At 40.8% G+C, this 24,774-nt stretch overlaps 1 protein-coding gene across 3 annotated transcripts in view; it reads left to right on the forward strand.

Moving 5' to 3' along the window:
* Positions 1–24,774, forward strand: part of FIG4 (FIG4 phosphoinositide 5-phosphatase) — a 139,002-nt gene that overhangs the window by 44,019 nt on the left and 70,209 nt on the right. For 2 of the 3 annotated variants that reach the window (XM_047734130.1, XM_047734131.1), the window contains exons 6-15: positions 1,636–1,784; positions 5,027–5,155; positions 7,492–7,592; positions 8,851–9,013; positions 10,324–10,421; positions 14,591–14,724; positions 16,227–16,343; positions 18,101–18,146; positions 20,946–21,094; positions 22,486–22,652. In XM_047734130.1, the coding sequence (XP_047590086.1) occupies positions 1,636–1,784; positions 5,027–5,155; positions 7,492–7,592; positions 8,851–9,013; positions 10,324–10,421; positions 14,591–14,724; positions 16,227–16,343; positions 18,101–18,146; positions 20,946–21,094; positions 22,486–22,652 (1,253 nt within the window). The remainder of the gene's footprint in view (positions 1–1,635; positions 1,785–5,026; positions 5,156–7,491; positions 7,593–8,850; positions 9,014–10,323; positions 10,422–14,590; positions 14,725–16,226; positions 16,344–18,100; positions 18,147–20,945; positions 21,095–22,485; positions 22,653–24,774) is intronic. The other variant, XM_047734132.1, reaches the window with a different exon arrangement.

The following is a 24,774-nucleotide window of genomic DNA, read 5'->3' on the forward strand; positions in this document are numbered from 1 at the left end:
CTTGAGAATCATTCTGAACTCTATATCTGACATATTACCAATGTCTGTATTGATTAGGTCCTTAGCCTTTGGTACTGCTTCTTGTTCTTTTTTTTGTTGTGAATTTTTCCGCCTTGTCATTTTGTCCAGATAAGAGTATATGAAGGAGCAAGTAAAACACTAAAAGGGTGGCAACAACCCCAGGAAAATATGCTTTAGCCAAATCAGAAGAGATCCCAAATCGTGAGGGGGGAGAAAGGGGATAAAAAGGGGTTCAGAAAGAAAAGAAAAAAAGAAACTATTAAAAAAAGAAAGCTGAAAAAAATATAAAAAGGAAAAAAAAAATATATATATTAAATAAACTATTTAAAAAACGTTAAAAAAGAAAACGGTAAAAGTTAAAAAAATTTAGCAGAAGAAGAGAAAAAAAAATTGAAAAAGAAAAAAAAAATTAACTGCAAGGCTAAAGAATCATGGGGAGAAAGCCATGAGTTCCATGCTTTGCTTTCTTCTCCTCTGGACTTCTGCTGCTCTCCTTGGTATTGAAACTACACTCCTTGGTAGGTGAACTTGGTCCTGGCTGGGTTTCTCGTTGATCTTCTGGGGGAGGGGCCTGTTGTAGTGATTCTCAAGCGTCTTTGCTCCAGGCGGAGTTGCACCGCCCTTACCTGGCTGGGCTGAGTAATCCGCTCGGGTTTGCTGGGTTTGCTTTCGGGAGCTTTTGTTCCCTGAGCGCTTTCCGTAGAGTTCTGGAAGACAGGAATGACGATGGCGGCCTCCTGGCCTCCGGCCCGGAGGAGCCGAGAGCCCAGGGCCCCACTCCTCAGTGCGCCCTCAGAGAACAGCGCCCAATGACTCCCGTCACTCTGGCCTCTGGCCGCGGTCCGAGCTGACCGAGCCTGCGACCGGTTCAAGGTAACCCTAAGTTTAGAGCTTACTCCTCGGCTCTGTCTCTGTAGCCGGCTTCCCTGTTCTATTACCGGTAAGCTCTGCGACACTCAGACACCCCCGATCCTTCTGTGACCCTGTGGGACCTGAGGCCGCGCTGACCCCGCCTGGGCTTCACCCCAGTTAAGCCTCTGGAGCGATGTCCCTCAGCGGAACAGACTTTTAAAAGTCCTGATTTTGTGCTCCGTTGCTCCGCCGCTCGCCGGGAGCCGGCCCCTCCCCCCGCGGTCTATCTTCCAGTCGCTTTGGATTCACTTCTCCGCCAGTCCTACCTTTCAGATAGTGGTTGATTTTCTGTTTCTAGAATTGCTGTTCTTCTTCTCTTTGATCTCCCTTTGGATTTGTAGGTGTTTGCAATCTTTAGATAAGCTATTTAGCTGATCTTCCGCTACCTGAAGTAGTCTCAGCCTGCTACTTCTCCGCCATCTTGACTCCTCCTGTTTTTTGTTTTCATTGGGTAAATACCCAGAACTGGAATTACTGGATTGTATAGTATTTCTATTTTTAATTTTTTGAGGATGCAGTGATTTTTAAGTTTCTAATTATATTCATGATTTACTGTATTTTACAATGTTTATTTGAATATCTTTGCTTCCAAGTAATTGAACAGGTGCTAATGTGGTTCACAGTTTTTAATTCCATATAGGAGCCAAGACTGAAATATGTTTTGCTTTTCTAATTCATATTAAGTTTCAGTTATGTTCTCAGTTACAGCTATGACTTGTCCCACTCACTTCAGTATAATCTCACTGTCTTGCGAATGCCCCTGGAGATGTTAAAGTCAGAAACAACCCAGCCTCGCCAGGAGAGTTTTGACATCTTTGAAGATGAAGGATTAATTACACAGGGTGGAAGTGGTAGGTGATTTTCAATATATCTAATGTAGGTTAATACGGCATCTGTGAAATGGCACCTCATTTAATTAACTCAAATTTCCTTCATATTTCTCTGGCCCTTATTCCTCTGTGTCCTTATATGAGGTTTTGGATATATAAACTTGACCAATTCATTTTTATAGAGATCATTAACCACAATGTGATTTCATTTGTGGGCCAGCCAGAAAATTGTATGCTGACCTTCCCTAGCAAACATTCCTGTATTTTTAATGGAATACATTTACGTCTAGACTTATGGTGAAGTTTGAATGGAGAATTGTTTTTTTCCAATATTGGAGAATACACACCACCACCTTACTTTCCTTTGTAGAGAGTTTTGGAAAAAATTCACCGTGGATTATCTCTTGTGTCCTAGAAAATTACTACAATATCTCTAATTCTTACAAAAACTCTGCTCAGTAGGTATGACGCCACTTTCAAAGAAATAAAGACTAAGTAGGAAACTGAGGCGTAGAGATTAAGATATGATGGCCAATGTGCCAAGGAACCAAGGCAGCGGGTCAGAGGTGGTTCTTATTTTGATTGGTCCCAGCTTGACCCAGGTGTCCCTCATAGGCCTTGCTTCTTCAGGACCACGTGTGGACATCATCCTGGAGATCCTAAATGAACCAGTCACACAACAGGATTGGTACCTTTATCCCTAGATTTTTGGGTTGGTCTAGAACTTTAAAGCCATCATCCTGGAGATCCTAAATGAACCAGTTACACAACAGGATTGGTACCTTTATCCCTAGATTTTTGGGTTGGTCTAGAACTTTAAAGCCAGGGACATTGCTAAAATGAATGTTTTGAAGGAATCATTTCAGACTAAGAGCAGTTTAGCTGAATTGCATATACTTTGGAAACATAAGTCAATAATGTCTTAGGCACCTTGCCATGTGCAACCTGAGTAATAGTGATGCAGATGCAGATGCAGAGTAGGCCTGTAATCTAAAGTTCTAGCAGAAAGAGCCTGTGCTCTCTTAGCATTTTGCCAAAGGTAACCGTTCACTCTAAGACTTAGAGTGTTACTTAAACTGGATGCCATTTGTAGCATTGCCCTTAATCTACTAGATTGACTATCGCTTGTGCTAAGGCCAAACTCAGTGCAACATCCTTACCTCAGAACATCAAGATCACATAAATTTGCCCTGGTTTAGACTCCCAAATTGTAACATATACTACTAGAGACGGGTGGAGGTCAAAATAATGTGTGCCTGAATGTTTGCTTGCATCATGTCTTCTTAGGAATAGAAAAGCTAAAAGTATTTCTAAATTTGCACTGTATGTCATCCCAAATCTGAATTTGAATATTTGTTTTGGAATCTGAAGTAAGCCTCTAAAAGCCACTTAATTTTTTACTATCTCTGGAGCAATTCTACATGACAGATATGAATAACAGTGTGTATTAGGTTTTTATAGCTGCTATAACAAATTACCACCAACTAAGGGACTTAATACAAATTTACTGTTAGAGAAGTCAGAAGTCAGAATAGGTCTCAGTGGACTAAAATTAGGATGTTGGCAGGGCAGTGTTCCTTTTTTGAGACTGTGCAGACGTTTTCTTTCCATTCCATTTTCTAGAGACTGCCCACATTCCCTGGCTTGGGGCCCCTTCCATCTTCAAAGTCAGCAATGGCCAGCCGAGGCTTTTCCTGCATTACGTCACTCTGACACTTAGATTCCTGTTTTCCTCTTTCACTTATAAATAATGACTCTGTGATTACAGTGGGCCCGCCTGGATAATTCAAAATATTCTCCCCATCTCAAGGTCATCTGAGTTAATAGCATTAATTCCATCTGCAAATTTTATTCTTCCTTGCCATGTAACATAAGGTAGTCACATCTTCTGGTGATTAGGACATTACATCTTTTGAGGGACACTATCCTTCTACCACATAGGGGGAAACTGATAGGAAACAGAGAGTGAGGGCAGAAGATATAGGGGTAGGTAGAAAAGGAAAATAATACATCTGTTAAAAAGTCTGTACCATGTCAGGCAGTGTATTAGTCACTTTGCATGTATTATTTAATCTGAACATATTTCTGAAGTGAATAGTACTATCATTTTACAATTCAGAAAATTGAGGTTCAGAGATGTTAAGCAACTTGCCAGAGCTCATGGAGACTGGTAAGTGGCAAAGACAGGACTCTAGTTCTTGTGTGTACTATTCGTGCTCCGTGTAAAGCATTGAAAGGGCAGAGAAGGTTCATTTTTTATGACTCAAACCAAGTGTATTTGTCACAGTATATAAACACTCTTAACATACTATGTTTTGAGAAGAACAGCCTGCTATCCAGAACTGTTAGTCTTTTTTTTTTTTAAAGATTTACTTATTTATTCGAGAGAGAGAGAGAGAGAATGAATGGGCATAAGCAGGGGGAGGGGCGGAGCAAGAGGAAGAGAATTCCTTAAGCAGACTCCCCACTGAGCTCAAAGCCTGGCCCAAGGCTTGCTCTCAGGACTCTGAGATCATGACCTGAGCTGAAATCAAGAGTTGGACACACAACTGGCTGAGCCACCCCAGCGTCCCACTGTTACAGTCTTTTAAGCCATAATAAAAAACATACTTCGTTCTCATTTTGCCCTTTATACGTTTTGTAAAACTCATTGATGTTTAATAAGTATATCTGGATATGCTAAAATCACGTTTGATGAAATTAATTTCTTCATATAGAAAAGGCCTGATAGGGTAATAACTCCCACTTACAGAAGTATCAGTAAGGCACCAGGCATGTTCGAAGCAATTTTTGTGCAATACCTTCATTACTGTCTTCACAACAACCACATGATACAGGTACAGATGTATGAAATGGACACTGAGGTAGCAAATAGCACTCTTGGTCCCACCTGCCACCCTGCTGATGAGAGGCAGGGCCGGGGTTTGGACCCAGGCACTCAGAACCCCCAGAGCAGCGCTCCCAGCCACTGCCTGATGCTCTCTCTCGGCCTTAGTCATGTATTTGTCCATGTGTCCTTAATTTCCCTCTTGTTTACTTTTCTCTTAGGTTAAAAACTCTCATAAATCAGAAAAATATGTTTATTCTTTTGCTTTGTACAGAATCAACACAGTGTTCTGGGTGATGATATGAGTTATATCCACTGAAAATGACAATGCTCTTAATCAGACATTTTATTTTGAAGTTAAAAACAAAAACTTTAGAACTTAAAGAGGAGTATAGACCATTTCCTTATATTTCTGGTACCGACTTCTATTTTTCAGGTGTATTTGGGATCTCTAGTGAGCCTTATATGAAGTACGTGTGGAACGGTGAACTTCTGGATATAATTAAAAATGCTGTGCATCGTGACTGGCTGTTGTATATTATTCATGGGTTCTGTGGACAGTCAAGTATCCTTTCTTAAAAAAAAAAAAAAGCCAAGGTATATATTATTAAACTTAAGCTGTGTCAATCTGTAGAAGAATGTACACGAATTATAAGATTATTCATTACCATTCTCTACACCCAGCAGGAAAACTTACTGATGATATCAGGTAGTGGAAATACAAAGAGGAATACAGACCATTTAAACAGATCTCTTATGTACACAGAGAGATAAACAACAGAGAAATGCTGTGTGCTTAGGAAGTGATAGAGGCCATAAGTATCATTCATACCTGAGAGGAGGAGCAGAATCACTGACAGGTGGGGAGGACAGGGCAGGCTCAGGAAAAGTCTGACTAGGAAAAGTCAGGCTTGGCCTGAGCTCTAAGCAAAAGTCAGACCTGAGCAGGGAGCAGGGAGCAAGCAGCAAGCTCCTAGGTGGGGAAAGCATCATGAGTGTAGGGGTAGTAAAGTTCACGGGAGTCTTCTGTCTTAGGGTGTAAAATCCTTGGGAAGTACCACCTAGTGGGTAGTGGGGTAGCTAGTCATCAGATTGCTTTGGTGGTCAGACTAAGTAAGTATTCTGGGTTTGGTGCCTGAACTTTTGAAAAGCTTTTTCAAGAGGGTAATGTAGAGGGGAGTACTTAGGAAGGTTGAGTTGACAGTTGTTTTCAAGTTGGATTAAATAAAATGAGACCAGAACAGTGGACATGAGTTAGGAAGAGTTTGCTGTGGTTCAGGCATAATGTAAGAAAGGCCTGGATTGGAAAGGGACATAAGAGATTTAGTAGATGCAGGTTGAACCTTAGGTTAAGCTGATTTTGAGTTCAATTTTATAAATACTTTTGTTCCCTTTTACTTAACTTGTCACTATGGTTGAAACCTTTCCAGAAAGTGCTATTATGCTATGAGGCTTAGAAAGGCAGTGTTTACTTTCTACAAGTAGTATTTTGTTTTTTCCTGTCCCTTTTTGAGATCACGTAGGGCATTTGTACACCTAGCTTGTTTTCCAGTTGACGTTCTTTCTTGTGTCTTAGGTTTTTTAAGACCCATGGTGAAAATTTTGAAGGAGTGGTTGTTTTGAGATCATTACGTCAGTAAATTTGATCATGCATATCTTGCACTAGGACATTTGGGAGGAATGGGATCAAGGGGTATAGCTGGAGAGATCAGTCCTAAAGAGCATCTATGGCTCCTTCTTTACGGCACAAGAGGGAGAAGAGAGGCTAGATGCTGACACAAAGGAAGTTTAAAATGAGGATGAGTAAGATTTATGCCCTGAACTTGCAAGTCAGGCTCATTAATTTATAATGATTTCCAAGCAGTGAGTATTAGTATCTGCTTGGTTTATTCACTGAATAATGAGATTTGGCCCTGAATTACCTTTTCCGTTGCCAAAAGTGAAATGTACCTGGAAAGAACAAAAAGTTTTCACCACCAAGGACACCAAAAAGAATGTGCTACAGTTTCTAAAGGTATTTTCCAAGAGGCAGTTCTAAACTGTTTGGTATTGTCAAGAGCTAACTCAGGGCCAGACCTACATTAAGTACAGTAAATGTTTGTGTTTTTAAAAATAGCGAATAGCACCATGGATTATAATTTTAAAGCTCATTAGCTTAGGTGATGAAACTAGTTTCCAAGTTGTCAAGCATTTAATGAATTGTGGAAGTCTTTACGATGGTAAAAGAAATTGCTGTATAGGCAGCATTTACTGTAGGACAGGCACTGGTTTACACGCATTACCTAACCTAGTCCCTCCAACCACCTCATAAAGTTAGTTACTTTACTAGTACTTACACCATTTTACAGAAGATGAAACTGAGGCTCAGAAAGCTAAATAAGGTGACATAATCAATAAGCTGTGTATTGGTTCAGTAATTCAGTGTTTAGTTTTTGCAGTTAGGTGACACATTTGGGGAACTTTTACAGTATTATACCTACTCCATTCCCTGAGTATGATGTATTGCTTCCTATTTAACCCCCTGTTAAGCGGCATTGTTCTCTTTGAGCGGTGTATGATCTCTGAAGACTAAAGAAGGATTAATTGTACCTGTTTACATCCTTTAGTTGGCAATAAGGAGAGACCAGGCCTTCCCTTGGCCATGAACCCAACACCTTTTTACTGTTTCATCTGAAATGCATGGAAACCACTCCTTAGGGTGGCCTGTTTTTGCTTTAATCCCTGCCTCATTTGGAAGAACAGTTAGACCCAACGCTGTTCCATTCTTGGGTAGAACTTTTGGGTGTTCTTTAACCTTCTGGACAAGCTATATTTAAATGCATATTTAAGGTCTAATGATTCTCTTGGTGGGGTGTGGCGGTTTCGTGTGAATGCTCAAATAACTTTAACTTGATTTCTAAGAGCTGTTGATCTATGGACGACCCGTCTACGTGACTCTAATAGCTAGAAGATCCAGTAAGTTTGCGGGGACTCGCTTTCTCAAGAGGGGTGCGAACTGTGAGGTAAGATGGAGAAGCAGCAGCACTGCTGACATCTTAACCTTTCACATCAGCCTTGCTGACGGAGGCAGCCAAGTGGAATTCTAGAAAGTGGCATTTCTTAGTTGGGGATGTGATCAAGAGAATAATTAATGCTCAAGGGTATCTGACACTTGTGAGGAATGTGACTAGTATACAGACGTTCTGAAAAATCAGCTATCTTAGAGCGACTTATGCATTGCCTTGGGGAGTTTTGACATGTCTCATGTTTTGGAGGCTGAGCCATTTCTGTAAGATATGAAAAAATGTAGTGCATATTTAGTGTAGTGACTAAAACAGCAAAGCGCCTCCATTGGAGGAGTAAGGGGAGGGGAGCACTCATTGGAAACACATCTTTGATGAAAAGACAAAGTAGAGCGAGGCATGGAAACCTCCCCCCCGCCCGCCACCTCTACTTTAGTTTGGCTCCGGGCAGGGTCTTAGTCTGCTCGGCCCTGGAAAATAACCATGACAGAAGTCCTATCCTTCCATCAGTCATGTCCTCTCCTCCAAGTGTTTCATCTCTATTTGCAGTAGACAGCTTGAGTCTTACGCAGATGTGCGATGGAGTGGACAGATTGAGTGAGACATTGGGTTTTAATCCTGGGTTAAAATAGCAACATTGTTCTTAAAATTGTATCAACAATGAAAATAGTTATGACTGGTGTTCTGAGAAAAATCACAATTTTGCTATGTTACTTATTTTTGAATATTTTACGGATAATTAAGCAGACATATTATTAATGCCTCTGAAATTATTCTTTGTCATATCCGTCTGTACTTTTATAAGCCAAGCTAACTCTAGACCTTTTTTTCCCTTCTGTCCATCAGGCATTATTTGAATCTCACTCTATTGTCCTTTCCTTCCTCCCTGGTCTTCAGAATTGAAGTTTTATATTCTGCTAGTCTTCCTAACCTCCTGTATAATTTCATGTAATTGTTTTCCTTTTCTCTCCCTCTCTGCCATTTATATCACTCAAGCTGTTTTCTGTCTGCTACTTGTATTATTAGCTATTTAATTTGATTTTTTCCTAGTCTATTCTGGGCTATTTTTAATTGCCTTCCTTTGTTGCATTTTAATGGTTTTCCTTTCCTAATGTGCACATTGAATATTGATCAACATTTACCTCTTTTAAAGTGTTCTAAGAAAGGGAATTATAATTTCTTTGTATACTTGGAAATTTTTTTCCATTAAAAAATTCTAAGAACATAAAATATCTTTAAATGCCACCTTTCTTTTCAGGGCGATGTTGCAAATGAAGTGGAGACGGAACAAATACTCTGTGATGCTTCTGTGATGTCTTTTACTGCAGGAAGTTACTCTTCTTATGTCCAAGTTAGAGGATCCGTTCCTTTATACTGGTCTCAGGACATTTCAACTATGATGCCTAAACCACCTATTACATGTGCGTGGAGCAGTCTTTTTTTTTTATTTTTTAAATTTTATTATTTATTTATTTATGTGTTTATTTTTTGGAGCAGTCTTTTTTTTTTGCAGGTCCATTTGCATTCGTATATTTACTATATATATATATTTTTAAAGATTTTATTTATTTATTTATTTGACAGAGAGAGATCACAAGTAGGCAGAGAGGCAGGCAGAGAGAGAGAGAGGAAGAAGCAGGCTCCCTGCTGAGCAGAGAGCCCAATGTGGGGCTCGATCCCAGGACCCTGAGATCATGACCTGAGCCGAAGGCAGAGGCCTAACCCACTGAGCCACCCAGGCACCCCTATTTACTATATTTTGTCAGAGAGAATTATTATTATTTAAAGTGACCATATTTACATGAATATAGTATTAAGTGTAGATCTTAGTTTTTTTGTTTGTTTTTTAACGATTTTATTTATTTATTTGACAGAGAGAGAGATTACAAGTAGGCAGAGAGGCAGGCAGAGAGAGGGGAAAGCAGGCTCCCCGCTGAGCAGAGAGCCCGATGCGGGGCTCGATCCCAGGACCCTGAGATCATGACCTGAGCCAAAGGCAGAGGCTTAACCTACTGAGCCACACAGGCACCCCTAGACCTTAGTTTAATTCACCATAAATCCAGAAAAGAACTACATTGATGCTTGTAGATATCAGCCATTGATTAAAATATCAATTCCACTATATTTACTACCATTTCACAGTAGAGCATAAGGTATAACCAGTTCTTTCAAGAATTCTATAATGTTTTGTTTTAGGTTTAAAGAGAGCTTCAGGTTTTTTAAAATTTAATTTTTGTTTTTTTTGAATTTTATTTTTTTTCAGTGTTCCAAAATTCTTTTTAATAGAAGAGTTACTATTAAAAAGACTGCTCCAAAATAAGTAAGTAAGTAAATAAATAAATAATAAAAACTCTTCTTTACCCATACTTTGAGATGATGCACTATTAGAGAAATCCATGAATTCTTAGATCCTAACAAAGTTTTAGTACTGGAAAGTAGATAATTTCGAGGAAGGACTTCTGTTATTTTATTCCATAACATAATTTTTCTTCAATTTTGGCTGCTAGTAAATTGTATTTTACTTCAGAAATATGAGAATCCGTCAAATTCAGTAAATATGTGACAAGTGAGTATCTGATAAACTCAGGAGGAACTTGGGAAGTAAAACGACTAGATTAGTTGAATTGCATTTCTTTGAATGTTAAAAAAGAAAACAAAACCTTATACTTATTTTATTCTTGCTTTATGATTTTCATTCTGGTATTTATTCATCCTTTTTATCCCCCCTTAGTGGATCAGGCAGATCCGTTTGCACACGTGGCTGCCCTTCACTTTGACCAGATGCTTCAAAGGTTTGGCTCCCCCATCATCATCTTGAATTTAGTGAAGGTATGATGTGCCCGTCTGTTTGGTTATGAATGGAGGAATATTTTTCCTCAGCACAAAGGGGTTTACAAGCTTGCTTTACCTCTCCCTAGAGGAGAGGTTTCTAGACTTTCCGTGTTGTGACAGAGCACTGTGTCTGACCGTCTAAGCCACTGTCCATTGGCCTAGGTTCTGTGTGGCCTCTTCCCTGGGGAGAAGCAGCAGTATGTTTCCAAGGGAAGAAAGCGATGCTGTCAATCTCTCCCTAGAGGAGATGTTTCTAGACTTTCCGTGTTGTGACAGAGCACTGTGTCTGACCGTCTAAGCCACTGTCCATTGGCCTAGGTTCTGTGTGGCCTCTTCCCTGGGGAGAAGCAGCAGTATGTTTCCAAGGGAAGAAAGCGATGCTGTCAGTCTCTCCCTAGAGGAGAGGTTTCTAGACTTTCCGTGTTGTGACAGAGCACTGTGTCTGACCGTCTAAGCCACTGTCCATTGGCCTAGGTTCTGTGTGGCCTCTTCCCTGGGGAGAAGCAGCAGGGATGCCTGGGTGGCTCAGTTGGTTAAGCAGCTGCCTTCGGCTCAGGTCATGATCCCAGCATCCTGGGATCGAGTCTCACATCGGGCTCCTTGCTCGGCGGGGAGCCTGCTTCTCCCTCTGCCTCTGCCTGCCATTCTGTCTGCCTGTGCTTGCTCTCTCTCCCTCTCTCTCTGATAAATAAATAAAAAATCTTTAAAAAAAAAAAAAAAAAAGCAGCAGTATGTTTCCAAGAGAAGAAAGCGATGCTGTCAGGCTTCTGATTTCCTTGGGTGAACTGGAGATGAGTGAAGTTCTGCCTTAGTTTCCAAGACAGCCTGGAGAAGGAAGCATGGAGATCACAGAGCCACAGCCTAGCCTTGATATAACCCATTCCCTTGACAATCAGAGATCTCTTAGGAAGGTTACATGCGGTAATAAGATCTGAAGGTTGGAGTCAGAAACCTGGCCTTACAGTTCTGTGCTTCCTTGTGAGAGTACACTGTCTGGTCAGTAGATCTCATGTACATGAGTAGGCCCTGGGGTCAACAGCCTAGAATGGAGAACAAGGAGACCAGATAATAAATTGTTTCCGTATCTGTTGCCACCACGTGCATTGAAGGGATTTCCGTCCACAGCCAAGAAAACCCTGAAAACAAGGGTATTGTTATGTTACGGTTGTAGCAGTGGCCAACAACTTAATAGTGTGAGATTATTCTGAGAGGTTGGTTAATAAATGTAACTCAGTTTAAACAAAAAACAAGGAATCCTATGTCCGTTTAGCTCATTATTTAACAAGTATTCTTGAAGGTTTCCTTTGTGCCATGGCAGTCATAGAAACAACTCATGCCTTCACAGAGCTGACAGTCTAACGGAGGAGATGGTGAAGTAATGCGGAAGTACCAACACATGAGAGCTTATAATGGGAGAGAAGTTTCTGAGGAGGTGATGAGTCCGTGCAGACTGAAGGAAGAGGCATTAACTAGGCCAAGAAGAGAGAGAATCGTATTCAGTTTGGAATTGCGGGTTCCAAGGCCCTGGGTCAGGAGAGGGGATATGGTGCGTTTGGGGGAAGGAAACGCCATGTATGGTAGGGGTCCTGACGATGAGGGCCAGAGAGATGATGAGGGCACTGTTGTGGGATGAGGCTGAGGAGATAGCTCTGGCCTGACCATGCAGAGCCTTGTAGGGTGTGTTGATGAGTATGGTCTTTATCCTTAGAGTTTAATGGGGAACCACTGCAGGTTTCACATGAGTAAGAGGATTGTGATCAGACTTGTATTTTAAAAAGACTATCCTGACCTCAACAAAGAGAACATGTGGATAGGCACAAGGTTAAAGAATGCTGGAAGACCCCATAGGAGGCTTTTCTAATTGTCCAGGGAAGGGGTGGCCCTGGCTTAAACTGGGGTGGTGTGGTAGAGCTGGAGAGAAGCATGCGGAGGGCAGAGACTGGGCGATGGGCTGGCTGTGAGAGGAGGGAGAGGGAGAGGTCTGGCTTGACATCTAGGTTGCTGGTTACTTCAGGTGGCTGGATGGTGATGCCATTCACCGAAACAGGGAACACTGACTTTGCTTCACGTTTTACAAAGTCCTTATACTGCTGTTAAAATCTATGGCTAAATGGAGATTCAGCTTGAAATAATTCTGCATCAAATACATAGATTCAAAAAATAATATCTGATACATGGTGTTGTAAAGTGTTCTTGCCCAGGTTTCTCAAATGTGCATTTATTTTTTAATCTTTAAAGGCTAGTCGGCGGACTTAGAAATTATACTTATCATTCCATTGTCATAAAAATGCTGGCAATAACTGGATATTAACTAGAAAATAGTTTAGAGATTAAGTTACCGTTTTGTGGAATGGAAAGAAAAGGGTTTTTGTTGTTATTGTTTTTGTCATTAGTTATTTTATTCATAGGACAAAAGAATGTGTTTATTCAGTTCAATCGGAAAAAGTATTAACTTGTGATTAGCTTCCAAGAACGCATTTGTGTGTGTGGAATGATACTGAGGGATCTTCACTTTTTTTTCTACCTCCATATGAAGTCACTAAAGTGAAATACTTTCCTTGATTTCTTTTCTCTCTTACCATGTGCTGTGAATACCCCCGCTCCCCACTTCCCCTGGTTATGGAAGTTTGAGGCGCTGGTCGACATTTACCACAATCTCCATGCCTTCAGTGCTGTTACTGGGGAATCGATGGGAAGTCAACCTGTAGTCAGGCATCGATGGGAAGTCAACCTGTAGTCAGGCAAAACTATTTGGAGGTTTTTAGTCGAGGGCTCTGGATGGTCACTGGGGGAGTCTCTGAACCCTTGAGATGATATGCAAAACCGCTTGTGTGTGTGATGTTTTCATTTGGTTGTAGCAGGGGTCTGTGCCCCAAAGGAGGTTGGCTTACTAACACTAACCCCTGACAGTCAGATGGGGCACAGGGCAAATTCCTCAGAGATGACCGATGGTTGATTGGATAACCTGTTCTCCCCATCTCATGAAATGTCAGATTTGATCAAATTTCAAAAAGGTTTTGTTTCCCTTAGTTGATATGGAGTGCTTTTGAGAAAAATTCCAGATATTTAATTCTCTCAGATGTAAAAAGCTAACTACATGTTCATCCTAAACTGATTTAACACTTCTTAATCAATTCTTTTCTAATTCCTCCCATTTGGTTTACTCAGCTGTGCAAAATAGATACCCTTTTTGTTTCCACAGCGGTTAGCTAATTAAATTCATGACAACTGATAGCTAATCACCATGATTGGAAACAGCGGAGACCCATTTTGATGCCAGCCGTAGTGCCTCCACACCATGTCAGTGTTACTATCACTGAATTGTTTTTCCTTGTCTCTAAGTGAAGCCCTGAACAGGATAACAATAAAAGGAGTTAATTTTGATGAATAGTCCCCATGTGCCAGATGCTCTGAGAAGAGATGATCATGTTTTATCTCTTTTAAGCCTCACATTTTTGCTGTGAGGAAGATACTGTTGTTGCCCCATTTTATAGATGAAGAAATAGAGGCCTAGGAAAGTTGAGAGCCTTGCCGCAGGCTGCGTGGCTAGCAGGCAGCAGCCCGAGAGCTCTCGAATGAGAAGCATGTGATATGTAATGGGGTATACAACAGGCAGGGAGGCAGAAGGTAAGATTCTCGTGAACACCTCTTAACCTCATTCAACCACAGTGTAAAAGGGGGAGAGGGGGAAGGGCCTGCCTTGGCTCCTTCACAGGGGATTTTGTGAGAGTCCAATTTAAGAACCCCCATAGGCTGCCGAAGCACTCTCAGCCAGTTGAGGGATTATCTGTCAGAACCAGCTGATTTCGGTGTGACCCTTAGCTGGCTGAAGTTGGGGGTTTCTTTCTTCTGGTCCTTGGGGAGTTGTCTGCTGCCAGCGTGGGGTGTGGAGTATGTCGGCCAGCCCCAGGAAGGTGAACTGGGATTCTCAGGGCTCCAGGAAGTTACTAAAAAGAAATCTCATCTCCTGGAATTTTTGAAGCTAATTATCTGTTGATTTTAATTCAACAAAGCATTTATTTCTCTGCATTTATATTATTTTTAAGTTTTATTTCATATATTTAAGACTTTGGCTTCTTGTCTTAGCTGAAAAGTAAAACTGTTAAAAGTCTGTTCCTCTGATTTGAGGTAATTAGAACCCCGAAAATGTTTAATTTTTGATAAAGGAACGAGAGAAAAGAAAGCATGAGAGAATTCTGAGTGAGGAGCTTGTAGCTGCTGTGACGTACCTCAACCAGTTTTTGCCTCCTGAACACATGATTATTTATATCCCTTGGGATATGGCCAAGTACACCAAAAGGTGAGTAGATATTCATATGCTTGGTTCTGGCATTATCCTTTTCTTGTGATGTTAAATAGCAGGAAACTGATCTCTGGGGTAAAGTTAATGTGGGCAGCTGGGTGGCTCAGTTGGTTAAGCATCTGTCTTCAGCTCATCATGATTTCAGGGTCCTGGGATGAAGCCCCACATCAGGCTCCCTGCTCAGCGGGAAGTCTGCTTCTCCCTCTCCCCCTGCCACTCCCTTCTGCTCATGCTCTCTCTTGCTAGCTTGCTTGCTCTCGAAAATAAATAAGATGTTAAAAAAAAATAAAGTGAATGTTCTCTTTTAATTTCCTTTATGAATCTGCTTGAGGGGCTGTTTTGCTACTGATGTATAATTTGAGTGCTTCAATTAATTGACCAGACTCTGTTTTCTGTTGTTTTGTTTTTTTTGCCCACGATTTATATCACTTGGACATTCTCTTTGAAGTAGCTAGTCACTTCAGGACATCCCTGCTCCACGACTTTTCCCTCACAGGCATTGGCTTCACTTTTCCATGTTTCATTCTGTCCCCCTGTTTAATCACTTTCTCAGACACCACTTTCAGACGATCTCACCTGTGGATAAGCCTGCAGTAACTCCTGAATGTTGGTAGTAAATCCAAACTCCTTAGTGTAGTGTTAAAGCCCCATCGCCTGGTTGGTTCCAGAATGTAATAACTTTTTCTTTGTTCTGGGGCCAGTCTGTTCCTGAAAACTGAAACTGTGTGCTCAGCTCCCAGTGTGGCAGCCGGGGTCCCATTCCTGAGCCTCTGTCCCTGTTGTTCGCGACCCCCACCTCTCCGGGGTACTTTCCCACCCCTCCTTTACCTGTCAAGAGCTGACCCAAAACATATCATCCAAGGGACCTCCTTTCTTTAACCTTGCCTTCTCCTTTTACTCATGTCCTAGGCATCATAGAAACACAAGGTTTATTTTGAGGTCTCGTTCATATTTTAATGTTACTGGCTTGTTTTGTACTGTAACTCATTGTGCTTTTTTCCGAATCATTTTGTGTAGTTAGATACCCATGCACACCTCACACATATATGTGCACACATTTTCGTCCCCTCTAAGCCTGATCACAGGTGGGCACCATTTGTATTTATTTTCCAGAGTTTTCTTCCCCTGCCACCTCCACTGTATATCACGCACTCCTCACAGTCATCCTACGAATGCATATTGACTTGCCTGCCGGGACTCTTAAGTAGTGAAAGGCTTTGGGAAAAGCTCTCCAGGGGATGTAATGTGCCAAGATTAAGGCTTGCCAAGAGCTGATGCGGGCCCTTCATGTCTCTTTGCACCAAATCTTGTTCGTTACTGAGTACACATTATATGATAGAAACTAATTATTACAGCGTTCCTGTTGGATACAAACCAGAGATTTTAAAAATTAAATCCATGAATATCATTACTATGGACTCTATTTGCTTCAGTTATAAAGGGTAAATATATATTAAACGGATTCTTCTCACTTTTCTCGTTCTTCCTCCTGTCATCAGCAAGCTGTGTAATGTCCTTGATCGACTGAACGTGATCGCAGAGAGCGTGGTGAAGAAAACGGGTTTCTTTGTAAACCGCCCCGATTCTTACTGTAGCATCTTGCGGCCAGATGAAAAGTACGTATGGTATTTAAAAACTGAAATCAAACATTTTGCTCTGATGGATAACTATTCTAAATATGAGCAGTTTGTACTACTTGAAAGATGGATGAATTTATTGGGGCAGAGAAGACATTCAGGTGATTGTGGAATGCGCATTCACTCTGGGTACAGGACTTCCTCTGGTCATGAATCTTGAGACGGAAGCTGAGGAGTCTTTATCTCTTACTTCATGGAACAAACATTGTCTAAAATATTTCTCTAAAGTGAAATTTTCTGCAGCGAATCCTATTTTTCAGCATTAAATAGGAGCAGGAATTTTTTTTTTCCATCGACTGAATACTAACATTTTAATGAAAATAATGTTTATCACTGTATTACAGTTATTTTCTCACAGATCTTTCTTCATTATTACTTTGTGAGTTTCTTCAGATCAAGGATCATGTTGTATTTATCTTTTAAGGATCTGATATTGTATATTCCCAGAATTTTATTTTCAGCTACAAAGTTAACTATAATGGTTAAAAAAAAAAGAGCAAAAAAACCAACCAATTATATAGTGTGTGTGTCTTCAGAAGTCCTCCTTTTGTTATAATTTGAATTTTAGGGGCCTTGTGACAGTGGTCCACAAGACCATTCCCAGACTCAGGGATGCACTAGGAAAACTCAAAGCACTCAGCATATTGTTGTGCTTATGGCTGTGATTTATTAAGGTTAAAGGATACAAAACAAAATTAGCACAGGGAAAAGGCTTGTGTGGCAAAGTCCAGAGGAAATAGGTAAAGCTTTCTGAGAGTCCTCTCCTAATGGAGTCCCACACAACATGCTTAATTCCCCCAGCAGCTCGTTGTCACAGCATGGGTGAAACGTTGCCAACCAGAGGAGATGATGAGATACTCAGTGCCAGGGTTTTTCACTGGAGGCTGGTCCCCTAGGCAGCTTTTGCTTGGCGCATACCAAAATTCCTGACTTCCAGAAGGAACAAGGATGTTCAGCAAAACCATATTGTTTCAACACACAGTTTAGGCACAGTGAGCCACTCTTGTCCGTCTGGGAATGGTGGGAACTCAAGTTCCCAGATGTCAGCCAAGGGCCAACCATATAAGCAGGCCTTTCTGAGAATAGCAGTCATCAGGCCTGTTGTGTGAACTATCTTCTGAACTGAACCTTCTTTAAAATAATGAAGATATTTTAAGAACTTAAAATATTTTAAATCATTAAAATGCTTTAAATCATTAAAGTAAAATCTGAATATCATTATGTATTGCTTAGAACATATTCCCAGGCATTCCTTAGCACATGGAGAAAATAAGTAGGTAGGACAATAATAAGGATATCTGCAAAAACAACCAAAGGAATGCAGCAAAGCTCCACGAAGAAATGCTAGAGGAGGGAGAGAATCTGACTGTTGAGGGGAGAAGGATAAAGCTCAATGCCCTGCAATTACTATTCATGTCTGTAGAAACCAGACAGGAAATGGGCTTAAAGCAAGAGAGATTTTGGTTGAACATGGGAGACAAATGCCTGGGTGTGGGACACTGGGGCAAGATAAGATGCTTCTTTCCTGGGCCTCGGTGAGGAAAGAGAGCATGGATAGCCTTCCTTCTGAGTTATTTGCATATTCACTTACCAGAAGGAATGAAAGTAGGCAGAATCAGTTGATTATTTTGGCACATTCAGCCCTATTCCTTTGATTCCTTATAAAGAGCTGGAACCAAAAATGAATATAGATTATGCTATTAAATTTTTTCTTAAACATCTATTTTTAAACACAGGTGGAATGAACTAGGAGGATGTGTGATTCGCGCTGGTCGCCTGCAGGTATAGATGCTACTCTATTAATAATACAAAGAATCTGTATTTGCAGTGTATGATGTTTTCTGAAAGCAGCCATGAGAGAGAGATACTTCTTATTTAATGAAAAATTATTAACTGTTCGGGAATGATTTTTAAACACTAACTGCTAGTGTATAACTCTTACAAGTGATGCGCAGCTAAAATAATAATGGCCTGTGGATTTTTTCTACATAAGATAGATTTTATTATTGGAAATTAAAACATAAACAGAAATGGGAAAAGAATAAATTAGAATCACTTTGGAAAACAAGCCAGAAATGATCACAATATATGTACATATAATAATTATGCTTTAAGAAAGATATGGCCTCAACCACTGAACATTTGGTTTTTACAATAAAGGAGATGTATCCGAATAAAAGCATGTATTTTAGTAATTGGTCCATGTGGAAAACATTCACTGTTTTGTTTTATTTATTTTTTTTAATTAATTTTTTATTTTTTCAGCATAACAGTATTCATTATTTTTGCACCACACCCAGTGCTCCATGCAATCCGTGCCCTCTACCATACCCACCACCTGGTGCCCCCAACCTCCCACCCCCCACCCCTTCAAAATTCTCAGATCGTTTTTCAGAGTCCATAGTCTCTCATGGTTCACCTCCCCTTCCAATTTCCCTCAACTCCCTTCTCCTCTCCATCTCCCCTTGTCCTCCATGCTATTTGTTATGCTCCACAAATAAGTGAAACCATATGATAATTGACTCTCTCTGCTTGACTTATTTCACTCAGCATCATCTCTTCCAGTCCCGTCCATGTTGCTACAAAACTTGGGTATTCATCCTTTCTTTTTTCTTTTTCTTTTTTTTTTTTTTACAGCTTTATAAACATATATTTTTATCCCCAGGGGTACAGGTCTGCGAATCGCCAGGTTTACACACTTCACAGCACTCACCATAGCACATACCCTCCCCAATATCCATAACCCCACCCCCCTCTCCCAACCCCCTCCCCCCATCAACCCTCAGTTTGTTTTGTGAATTAAGAGTCACTTATGGTTTGTCTCCCTCCCAATCCCATCTTGTTTCATTTACTCTTCTACCCCCTCAACCCCCCATGTTGCATCTCCTCTCCCTCATATCAGGGAGATCATATGATAGTTGTCTTTCTCCGATTGACTTATTTCGCTAAGCATGATGCCCTCTAGTTCCATCCACGTCATCACAAATGGCAAGATTTCATTTCTTTTGATGGCTGCATAGTATTCCATTGTGTATATATACCACATCTTCTTTATCCATTCGTCTGTAGATGGACATCTAGGTTCTTTCCATAGTTTGGCTATTGTAGACATTGCTGCTATAAACATTCGGGTGCACGTGCCCCTTCGGATCACTACGTTTGTATCTTTAGGGTAAATACCCAGCAGTGCAATTGCAGGGTCATAGGGTAGTTCTATTTTCAACATTTTGAGGAACCTCCATGCTGTTTTCCAGAGTGGTTGCACCAGCTTGCATTCCCACCAACAGTGTAGGAGGGTTCCCCTTTCTCCGCATCCTCGCCAGCATCTGTCATTTCCTGACTTGTTAATTTTAGCCATTCTGACTGGTGTGAGGTGATATCTCATGGTGGTTTTGATTTATATTTCCCTGATGCTGAGTGATATGGAGCACTTTTTCATGTGTCTGTTGGCCATCTGGATGTCTTCTTTACAGAAATGTCTGTTCATGTCCTCTGCCCATTTCTTGATTGGATTATTTGTTCTACCTAACCTAAAGCAATCTACACATTTAATGCAATTCCTATCAAAGTACCATCCATTTTTTTCAAAGAAATGGAACAAATAATCCTAAAATTTATATGGAACCAGAAAAGACCTCGAATAGCTAAAGGAATATTGAAAAAGAAAGCCAAAGTTGGTGGCATCACAATTCCGGACTTCAAGCTCTATTACAAAGCTGTCATCATCAAGACAGCATGGTACTGGCACAAAAACAAACACATAGATCAATGGAACAGAATAGAGAGCCCAGAAATAGACCCTCAACTCTATGGTCAACTCATCTTTGACAAAGCAGGAAAGAATGTCCAATGGAAAAAAGACAGCCTCTTCAATAAATGGTGTTGGGAAAATTGGACAGCCACATGCAGAAAAATGAAATTGGATCATTTCCTTACACCACACACGAAAATAGACTCAAAATGGATGAAGGATCTCAATGTGAGAAAGGAATCCATCAAAATCCTTGAGGAGAACACAGGCAGCAACCTCTTCAACCTCAGCCGCAGCAACATCTTCCTAGGAACATCCCCAAAGGCAAGGGAAGCAAAGGCAAAAAAGTTCATTTTTGAACTTTTGGGATTTTATCAAGATCAAAAGCTTTTGCACAGCAAAGGAAACAGTTAACAAAACCAAAAGACAACTGACAGAATGGGAGAAGATATTTGCAAATGACATATCAGATAAAGGGCTAGTGTCCAAAATCTATAAAGAACTTAGCAAACTCAACACCCAAAGAACAAATAATCCAATCAAGAAATGTTTTGTTTTATTTTATTTTATTTTATTTTATTTTTTCACTGTTTTATTTTAAACTCAGGAAGGAAATTCAAATACAGACTAGTAGGTGTAATGATGCCAATGCAGCAATTTTAATTGAGCAACAAATGTAACTTTTCTATAATGTTCTTCATTGTTTGTTCAGGAATAATACCCTGCCTACAGCTTTTCTTCTGTTTTTTAAGGAAGGACATCTAAAATGGGATAGAAGCAGTTTTGGCCACTGAATAACGGTTGACAGTCTTAATGGTATTTCTGTTTAGACTGGCGTTCTTCGAACCAACTGTGTGGACTGTTTAGACCGCACCAACACAGCACAGTTTATGGTGGGAAAATGCGCTCTGGCTTATCAGCTGTACTCCTTGGGACTGATCGACAAGCCAAATCTGCAGTTTGATACAGATGCAGTTAGGTAAATCTTTTTTTTTTTTTTTTAAGATTTTATGTATTTATTTGACATAGGGAGACACAGCAAGAGAGGGAATACAAGCAGGGGGAGCGGGAGAGGGAGAAGCAGGCTTCCCGCCAATCAGGGAGCCCGACATGGGGCTCGATACCAGGATGCTGGGATCATGCCCTGAGCCGAAGGCAGACACTTAATGACTGAGCCACCCAGGCGCCCTGCAGTTAGGTAAATCTTATTTTCCACCTTTTGAATGCTGGTAATCACAGAGAGCAAAACTGATTAATAATAAGGACTTCTATGAATTTGTTTCTTCTTTTAACTTCTCAAAAATTATGTTGCTGGAAGACATTTTTCAAATAATTCTGTAATATTTTATTAAAGACCTGTGTGTTGTTGCCATGGTTTTTATTTTTTTATGTGTGTGTTAATTATGAATAAATACTATGTTCTTTATATAAATCCAGAGTGCTTTAGATAAATACAAAACTGGTGGGTTTTTACCAAACAAATCCAGAGGTGCACACGTGGCTCAGTTGAGCATTGACTCTTGGTTTTGGCTCAGGTCATGATCTCAGGGTTATGAGATCGAGTTGAGCCCCATGATGGGCTCTGTGCTCAGCACGGAATTGTCTTAAGATTCTCTTCCCCTCCTTTGCTCTCCCCCTTTTTTCCTCCCCCACTCCTGCCCTGGTTTATGCGCACTCTTGCGCACTCTCTCTCAAATAAATAAAATCTTAAAAAAAAAAAACAAATTTAGATTGCATTAGAAAGAAGAAGTCATGTGCCTTCATGCATTTTGAATTAAAAATATAAGATACATGAAAGATTGATTCTTCATGAAGGATTACATTTCTTCACTGTCCATTGGATCTATGCCACTGCGTAGAGTGCTCTTTCTTGAAAATACAATGATGCTTGTTATTGGTCATCTGAGGTAGTCATAAAGGCTCTGTTAGGAAAATGAACAACTTCCAAGTGGCCAGATCCACAGATATCACAGCACTGAAAACCTTAACAGGCACTTGGAGAAATACAGGTTTCAGACGTGTTCTGAGGAAAGAGTATGGTTTATCTGTCGGTGGCAAGAGATCATCCAATTCTGTTGTGGGAGGTAAATTGATTTGGCAGCCTGAAGAAAGTTAGGAGTCCTTTAGTCAGGTTAGAATCACCTTGGTCTGGCTTTGATGCCTTATGTTTTTGTTTCTCCAACTTCCATTTTAGTGTTTTCTATGACTTTTTTTTTACTTGCTAGACTATTACTGTAGCATATATTTTACATATGGATTTATCATCAAGAGTCTGCTTGAAAGGCTGTTAGGAATTCATATGTGGCTAACTGAACCATGTATATAATACTTTTGGTAAAATTTTGTAATGTTTATTTTTCTTTGATTTAGGTTATTTGAGGAACTCTATGAAGATCATGGGGACACTCTCTCCCTTCAGTATGGTGGTTCTCAACTTGTTCATCGTGTAAAAACCTACAGAAAGATAGCACCGTGGACCCAGCATTCAAAAGACATCATGCAGACCCTGTCTAGATATTACAGCAATGCTTTTTCAGGTAATTCTGGAATAATAAGCAGCTCTAAAACTTTACCTGATATGCACTTTTCTTCTTAACATACACCTTTTTTGAGCAATCTGGCTAAGTAAAGCCAAAGTTTAAAATAGAATCTCACTTAGAATATTCTAAATAAACATTTGTTCAATAAATGAATGAATAAATTTTATATTTTAAATAGTGCAATGTTGCATTTTTCCACCCATAATAGGAGCTCTTAAATAGTGCAGAAGACTTTTTTTAAAAAATGTCTATTTTATTATTTGAGATAGAACAAGAGAGAGCACATGCGGGTGGGTGGGAGGGCAGAGGGAGAGAGAGAACCAGACTCCCTGCTGAGCAGAGAACTTAATGCAGGACTTGATTGATCCCAGGATCCTGGGATCATGACCTGAGCTGAAGGCAGCCACTCCACTGACTGAGCCACCCAGGTGCCCAGTACTGCAAAATACTTTGATTCCTTGGCTTCTGTCACCTTGCGATACATAGATAAATTTGTTTGAGGGTATTTAATCATTATTTTAAAAATAGGATTTACAGTCTTGACAAGCTAATTTTTAAAATGTCAGCTAGAGGGACGCCTGGGTGGCTCAGTTGGTTAAGCAGCTGCCTTCGGCTCAGGTCATGATCCCAGCGTCCTGGGATCGAGTCCCACATCGGGCTCCTTGCTCATCAGGGAGCCTGCTTCTCCCTCTGCCTCTGCCTGCCATTCTGTCTGCCTGTGCTTGCTCTCTCTCCCTCTCTCTCTCTGACAAATAAATAAATAAAATCTTAAAAAAAAAATGTCAGCTAGAAATTAATAGTAGCATTAACACTAAATTATATCTTTCTTTGTTTTATGACTTGTGAATACTCAGAAGTAACAAGTTGTTAAAATGGTACTTCTGCTGCCTCCATTCTGATGGAATTTCCAACATAATAGATATCACAGACCAAATCCTCATATTCTTCTGTTAGAGGGGTGGCATAGAACTGTTAACTTCGCATTACTGTGTAGCAGAGCTGAAGTACAGCTATGGACTGAGGAGAGGGCTGCCATGTTGGGAAGGGCCTGCCCTCCATATATGATTGGGCCAAAGGATCTTTGAGTAGTCTACTGGTGACCAGGCGTGGGCTTCATGAGGGAGGGTGGTAGCATGGGATTGACCTCAGTCCTGGCCGGAGGGACCCAGCAGCAAGAACCCGGAGGTGATCCCTGGATTCCTAAGGAAGGAGTTGTGAAAAACTGGTAGGAAAAGTTGTTTGGTCCACACCAAGGGAACTGCAAGAGAGTCTCTGGTGACGGGAACTTCTGAGGCATGCCTGAAAGCACCCACAGAGTCCGCTTTCAACATTTCCCATTCCCAGAGAGAATGCAAATCAGTTTGCTGTGTTACAATGCAAGCATATCAGTTTTCCATGCTGCGTAACAAATTATTAAGAACGGCTTAAGACAACATGTGTTTATTATCCCACGATGTCTGTGGGAGGAAGTCCAGGCACAACTTAGCTGGATTTTCTGCATAGAGTCTCACAGAGCTGCAGTCAAGGTGTCAGGCAGGCTGTGGTCTCATCTGGAGGTCGGACTAGGGAAGGATTTGCTCCCTGCTTGTGCGTTTGCTGGTGGAATTCAATTCCTCATAGTTTTTTTGTGACTTTGGGACTCTTAGTAACTTGCTTCTTCACAGCCTACAAGGGAAAGTGAATTTCTAGAATGAGTTTGCCAGCAAGAGAGTATTAGAATTGTGGGGACGATGGCCCATCCCTTTGCCATATCCCATTGGTTAGAAGCACATCATATCTCCCACCCCTTGCAAGGGAAATCAGTATCAGTTTGCTAGGGCTGCTGTAACCAAATAGCACAAACTGGGTGGCTCAAAGCAGCCCAAATTTATTATCTCACTATACTGGAGGCTGAAAGTCCAAAATCAAGTTGTTAGTGGGGCCAGGCACCTTCTGAAACTGATAGGTGAGAATCCAGACTTGCTTTTTCCTTTCTTCTGGTAGTTTGCCAGCAATCCCTGGTGTTCTTTGGTTTGCAACTGTGGCACCTCCATCACTGCCTCCATGGTTACATGGCCGTCTTCCTTCTTGTGTCTGTGTCAGTGTCAGATTTCCCTGGTCTCATGAGGACACTAGTCCT

The sequence above is a fragment of the Lutra lutra genome, chromosome 6 (genome assembly GCF_902655055.1).
Source record: "Lutra lutra chromosome 6, mLutLut1.2, whole genome shotgun sequence".
Classification (NCBI taxonomy): Eukaryota; Metazoa; Chordata; class Mammalia; order Carnivora; family Mustelidae; genus Lutra; species Lutra lutra.